The following is a 6,339-nucleotide window of genomic DNA, read 5'->3' as shown; positions in this document are numbered from 1 at the left end:
TGGTGGTGTTTTATATGGTGGTAATGGTGTGGAGAAAGGACATCATACGTATTGCATTTTTAGGATCTGACGTCACAACAGATATCGAGAAGATGGAAGGAAAAGAAAAGGCTGATGTATCTTCGCTCAAGAAGATAAAGTTATGAAATAACATAATCTTCAGCTTTAAAATCAAATGTCAATGTCTTTGGTGACATTCATAATTCTCCTCCGAGAAACTTGGTGGTGTTATTGATGCAACCATCATTTGTATCTACTTGGTTCATCCTTCTTCATTAAGTATAACAAACCTCACGACCTTTAGGGTGTTCTCATTCGTGATCTTTAGGATCTTTTTATTTGTGACCTTTATTAGGGTCTTTCTATTTTATTTTTTCAATATTGTACTCCTTCCCTTCATGTTGTCTTTACATTTGTAAGTTTCATGTTGTAATTTACTTTGGTAAATCCGTGTTGTAATCAAAGGAGCCAAAAGTCTCAAAATCATGTAATGTGTTTATTGAATTCCTAAGAACGAATGAAATTCTGGTTTAACTCAAAAAAAAAATTAAATGTGTATACTATTCGAAAAGCTAACATGTTTTTCTTGTGAGAATAGTTCCACATAGGAGAAAGGCGATCTAGCAACGAGGAATACGATGTCTAGGTCCTCTCCACTCATTGCCACTTGGTTTTGATTGGATGACCACAAACTTAACATGGTATTAGAGCTAGGAAAGAAAATAAAACACTCTTGTTCGACTCAAAGAATGCCACAGGTGAAGGAACGTGTGAAAATAGTCCTACATGGGGGAAAGGTAGCAACCAAGAAGAAAATGTCTACGTCCTCTCCACTCATTGACATTTGATTTTGAATTGGATGACTACAAACTTAACCTTTCTCACAGACAACCATAGGAAATTGGGTGTTTTTCCAACAATAGAAGAGAAATGCTAGATAAGATGCTGATGAAAACATTAACAATTGTTTCAAATAAGATCATTAACTAGGGTTACAAGAGCTAGTCTCCCATGGATTCTATATACCTCAAAGGAGCTGTATACTTTTGTCTAGACAATTCACATATTCAAATTAAAAACAATATGAAAAACATAATACACAATTTAAAGATGGAAGGAAAAGAAAGATTTAATTAATCATTCCCTCCTTCATCCTAAGATCTTTTATTCTTCATCTAATAGCTTGATATTAATGCAAGCTAATCAATAACCTAGAGAAAGAGAGAGTTACATAAGTAATCTTTATCAGTTGGGTATTTATAGTCCTTACAAGTTGAGAAAGAAGTCATCACTACCATGAGTATTTTCATCATAATTTTGCTGCATCACTGATAAATCTGCATTAGGAGAAACCCTAGTTTCAGTCAGTTGGGAAGTAAGCAATAATCTATCCACATTTTTCCAATCAACAAATTCTCCTCCTCCATAATTAATTTTTTGGTCATGATCCAAACTACTCTGATCAATATTATTGTGATTAGGATCAAACCCTTCTTTGTTAGTAGCTAAACTTGTAGAAAATGAAGGACTATCTAGTTGTGGTAGTTCCATGATTTGATGGTGATCATCCAAATGAGTGTTCTTTGATCCAAGTTCTTGATCACAACTGAAATATTGTTGATGAAAATTGACTCCTTGAATTGATGAACTACTTGCAATATCATTGAATGATTGAAATCCTGTAAGATTATAAGCTGGTTTGATTAGGTTATAAGTGTGATGCCAAGCTTGGTAACCTTGTTTATGGCTTGGAGTTGGTTTTTTGAATGCTCTACAAACAACCCATCCTTCTTCCTGCATAAACGTCGACGTCGATTAGAAGACTTTTTTTTTGTTAGACTGATTTTTGTCTTCGTAAAATGGAGACCAGAGTTCAAATTTTACTGTATAAATCAAAAGAATATTATATGAGCGAGCATACATGCCTGAGGGGGTCCATGTTCTGAGGACTGGAGTCGATATTCATGCATGATCCAATCGGTTTTCTTTCCGTTAGGAGCACGACCTTTGTAAAAAACTAAGGTCTTTCTCATCCCTATTATGCTTTGCTTAGAAAGCACGGCCTTATCTCTCCCGGTCGCTTTCCAAAATCCAGCAGTCGTGGCTCTATTAGTTCGTGTTCCGGTAGGATACTTCTTATCTTTGTGACTAAAGAAGTACCATTCATTCTTCTCTTCATTACCTTGTTTGCACCTGTCTATATATACACCAAATGATAGATTAAAGGCATGGATGAAACCTTCTTCAAATTAAGGCTAGAAAGGGAAAGAAAATACTGATGGTTAAGTTTGACTAATAAAGTCTTGGTATTAGGGGGTAAAATTGAAACGTTTGAAAAATACGAGGACCAAATTTTCCATTTGATCACAAATTGGGGCAAACTGGAATCAACCATAACATTTACAATTACATACCTTGAATGTCCCATGGTTCTATTCTGTAAAGATCAATATGAGTGATAATATCTAAGTCAATCTTTTCTGAGTTGACTTTCCTTCTAAGGTAGTAACCCACCAATTCTTCTTCTGTTGGATGAAATCTGAAACCTGGTGGGACTGCTGATAACTCCACCTCCATTTTTTGATAAATTAAATTCCTTTATCAATTATCACCCTGGTGAAAAGTCAACAAAAATACCCATAAAATGTTGTATATAGAGTCAAAGCTTGATGATAATGTCCCCAAAATCTTTTTTTTTTAAGTCTAGCTACAAATGCTTCCATCAATGTGATTCTCCAATTAAAAGTGTACAATATTCGAAAATCTAACATATATGTAATTTGTTATCTATCACCAAAAATATAATTTTATACTTGAAAACATCGTACACATATTAAACTCGGATATACAGGCAATTAGTTACATGGAGTCTTAGTTAGACTCTTACTAGATCCATGGAGGTTTTCTACGCGTACTCGTAAAGGGCAAGTAGAAATTTTTAGGACCCTTACTTAGAGATGTGGGTCCTAAATATCTAAACCTATATGAATAAAGGATCTAAGATGTCCCGGCCTTTTAGGTAATTGAGAGGACAATCTATATATAGGAGTCCTATATATATATATATATAACAATAAACATTCTCTCAAGCAAAGAAGGAAACCAACCACCTAACTTTTATTGAAAAAAAAAGGTCTTTTGAATTGGAGTACACTCCAGTATATGTATATTAGACCTCCTTATGAATCCACAACTTGCATAAACAACATAATGGTGTTATCTTTATACAAGGAGTATAGGACCCACCATTAATTTGGAACTTGAAATCACTTGATCTCATCATATATTATATATATTGGCTTTCTTGGCATGATTTTTATCCAAAACATAGAATATAAATGTGTATGTTGTGTTGTAGATGTATTTGCATTCTTAGAGTGAGGTGCACTCAATATATAATATATGTAGATATGTATATATTAAGGTGGAAGTCATTTTAATATTTCACCTACCACTAATTGTACACATAGCAACAATGAACAATATATGTTTACTAATGGGAACTTATCATTGACGTACGCCTCCGAAAACATGTACAAAATCTATCCGTTAACTTTTCAAGATGACCTTCTTGTACTATGGATGTGACTCCTTGTAGATCGAGTTCTTGATCTTTATGGTGTCTCAGTGCTTTGATAATTTATTGTGTACCGATTCAGAACCTAACGACATGTGTGATATTATATTTGGTTAGGCTCCTTGAAGTAGTGTCGGGTTCCATTTTCTTGGAGGTTAGCAGTTAGCACAAATCTTCCAAAAAAAGTCCTCGCACAACCTAAATCTAGGTATTGGAATCACACCTATAGTACAGACTTTGACGTTCCTCTTGGAAATTAGTATTAACAGCTCTTTTAGGAGCCCTCATTTGCATGTATATGGTCGATTTAACTTTTTGGACGAAAAATGTTTTCTTTTTATTGCAATTGACGAAAAATGTTTACGGAAAAGAAATTTCGAACAGGCTCTTGGCAGAAATTCTAAGTGGCTTCCCATGATTGAAGTAGAAGTGGATACTGATCATTGGAAGCTCCAATCATGTGAAGCCACATGAGATTTCTTCCTTATCTGCCCGAAATTTCTTGTTCCCTGCCACCAGTGCTTCCGAATACTGGTATATATATATATTGATAAGAGGGTGACTAGTAGGCACCCAAGATAAGTACAAAAAGAGAGGATTCATGTATATATATATATATATATATATATATATATATATATATATATATATATATATAGGTTTGAGATGTCATAATTAATGAAAGATTGGTGACTCTTAAAGAGATAAAATCATGGATTTAATTAAATGATCATCCCCCCAAGACGAGCAAATGAGATAATCGTAAGTATAATTAATGTACAATTGATAAAATTCAGTATAAACTTAGCTTGTGGGGTGGAATTAAAGCACAAGGAAAAACTTACTTGAAAATTTATGCCTATTGGATCTTCTGTTGTTGGAAACACCCAATCACAAAGACAGAGAGAGAGAGAGAGAGAGGTAATTTGAGGTTGGGTTATGTTGGGTTGATAGAGGATATATAATCAGTTATAGAAAAAGATGTATATATATATATATAGAGAGAGAGAGAGAGAGAGAGAGAGTTGATGGTGCATGAGAAATGTTAGTAAGTGCTCATAGGGGTGGCCGGGTGGGCAGAGAAATAAAGGTTTGTTTGGAGAGCTGGTGCATGACTTGTTCACACCAACCTTTCTCTCTCTAAACTCTCTCTCTTTCTCTCTAAAACTCTCTCTCTCTCTCTCTCTCTAAAACTCTCTCTCTCTCTGTCTGTCTAGGTAGTGCCTGTATCTATCTCACGCCAACTCCTCACCGATATTTTGCTAGACACTCAAACTGTTGGCAAATATAATTTAACTATTTTTCATTGGATACCCCATCAACTTCTCCAAGATATTTGAATTTGATGGATAATTAGCTAGCTAGCTAGCCAATTAAACTCTCTCTAATTCTCACTTTTATCACAAATTAATGCCCACCCTAGCTAGCTAGTCCCTCCTTACCTTATATATTGATTGTTATTCTTCTTCCCCATATATCCATAATCCATGGAAAATAAATGATCATGTATGAAATTATTAGTGTCTTTCTCAATTTTCTTCATTTTTCATCATCACCCCACCATTAACCACCCTTATGCACTTCTATGATGGTCCGACCCACCAAATGAACCACAAGCGGCCACCACCACAACATTCTTTCGCGTGATTTAATTGGCCGACTGATCATATGCTATGACTATCCATTGAAAACAAAAAAAACTTTAGACAGAAGGATATTATATTTGTGGAATAGTCACTTAGATAACAAGAATTTAATATTAGTTCATCAGATTATATCTTTACACATTGATGATTGATTTTGAGTTGGATGTTAAAAATTAAAAGAACCTTATGTTTAACTTTAAAATCTCTAGCTAGAATCACCGTATTTGTATGAATTACAAATTAACAATTGTAAACTAAAATCTCTATGAATTGTTAGTTAGGAGGTCGAAAAAAAAAAATACTTGTCGATTGTTTGTGTATTAGCGCTTAATTTACTTATGTGAATTGAAACAAACAATGCTTCACTTTTGTGATTAGGTTTGGATTTTGGAAACTGATCCAACTGTATTTTAGAATATTATATAAGGTTTTTGTTTCAACAAATTATATATTTAATCACAAAATGGCAACAAATGTACTTCTCATTTTTGGTAACATATTAGTTGGGAGGTCACTTAACCCACAAGCACCCCTTTGGATAAAAATAATACCTAATTTGGATAATGCAATTAACTAACTAAAAGATGATATGTTTTTTTTTGTTGAACTCGATGATATGTTTTCTTAGGTTGGTTTACTGAAATAAGACTCTCTCCAATAGGCTCAAACTTATTTTTAATAAGCTAACTTTTGATATACAAGGTGAATTTGTAGTCAATAGACAAGTTTTAAATTCAATTCTCATAGGCGATAGAGTCAGCGGTCAGATCAAAATCTTCGGCCTGATGTTCAAGATTACATTGAGAAGGCTTTCGACAACATAGGATGGGATTCAATTGACATAGTATTAAAAAAGATGGTTCATGGAATCTTCATGTTCTCCTCCAATTAAAAAACCTCACAGGTTGATCTCCTTAGTGCTCTCCTTGGGTCTACATTTGCTTCATCCTACCTCAAACCGACCTAAACCCGACCCCATAGTATTTGTCCGACATCACTCACTTATTAATGTATGTCATTGAAGAAAAGAGAGGGATAAAAGTATTTGAGTTTCACATCGTAAAATGATAACACATGTTTGGATGACCTTCATTTATAATTGTTGATCTTCTCAAA

General features: G+C 34.0%; 1 protein-coding gene across 1 annotated transcript; it reads right to left on the bottom strand.

Annotated features, from left to right (window-relative positions):
* Nucleotides 1–945: 945 nt before the first annotated feature.
* On the bottom strand, nucleotides 946–4,597 carry LOC147532329 (NAC domain-containing protein 30-like). The gene is made up of 4 exons (XM_086648207.1): nucleotides 4,423–4,597; nucleotides 2,415–2,613; nucleotides 1,926–2,197; nucleotides 946–1,794 (listed from the first exon to the last, which is right to left on the bottom strand). The coding sequence occupies exons 2-4, from the start codon at nucleotides 2,575–2,577 to the stop codon at nucleotides 1,267–1,269; spliced, it is 963 nt and encodes a 320-aa protein (XP_086504333.1). The 5' UTR covers nucleotides 2,578–2,613; nucleotides 4,423–4,597; the 3' UTR covers nucleotides 946–1,266.
* Between the last annotated feature and the right edge of the window lie 1,742 nt (nucleotides 4,598–6,339).

Source organism: Eschscholzia californica, unplaced genomic scaffold (assembly GCF_041429995.1).
Source record: "Eschscholzia californica isolate CP2 unplaced genomic scaffold, dmEscCali1.0.p SCAF_6, whole genome shotgun sequence".
In the NCBI taxonomy this organism is placed as follows: domain Eukaryota; kingdom Viridiplantae; phylum Streptophyta; class Magnoliopsida; order Ranunculales; family Papaveraceae; genus Eschscholzia; species Eschscholzia californica.
The sequence above is the reverse complement of the archived record's forward strand: the minus strand, read 5'-3'. Positions and strand labels throughout refer to the sequence as shown.

What these genes read in the sequence shown, in the direction of transcription:
- LOC147532329 (XM_086648207.1), bottom strand. Translation starts at nt 2,577, where the DNA reads ATGGAGGTGGAGTTATCAGCAGTCCCACCAGGTTTCAGATTTCATCCA. An exon ending in AGAACCATGGGACATTCAAG is followed by an intron (nt 2,198 to 2,414) that starts GTATGTAATTGT and finishes GTGTATATATAG; the next exon opens with ACAGGTGCAAACAAGGTAAT. An exon ending in CAGAACATGGACCCCCTCAG is followed by an intron (nt 1,795 to 1,925) that starts GCATGTATGCTC and finishes ACGTTTATGCAG; the next exon opens with GAAGAAGGATGGGTTGTTTG.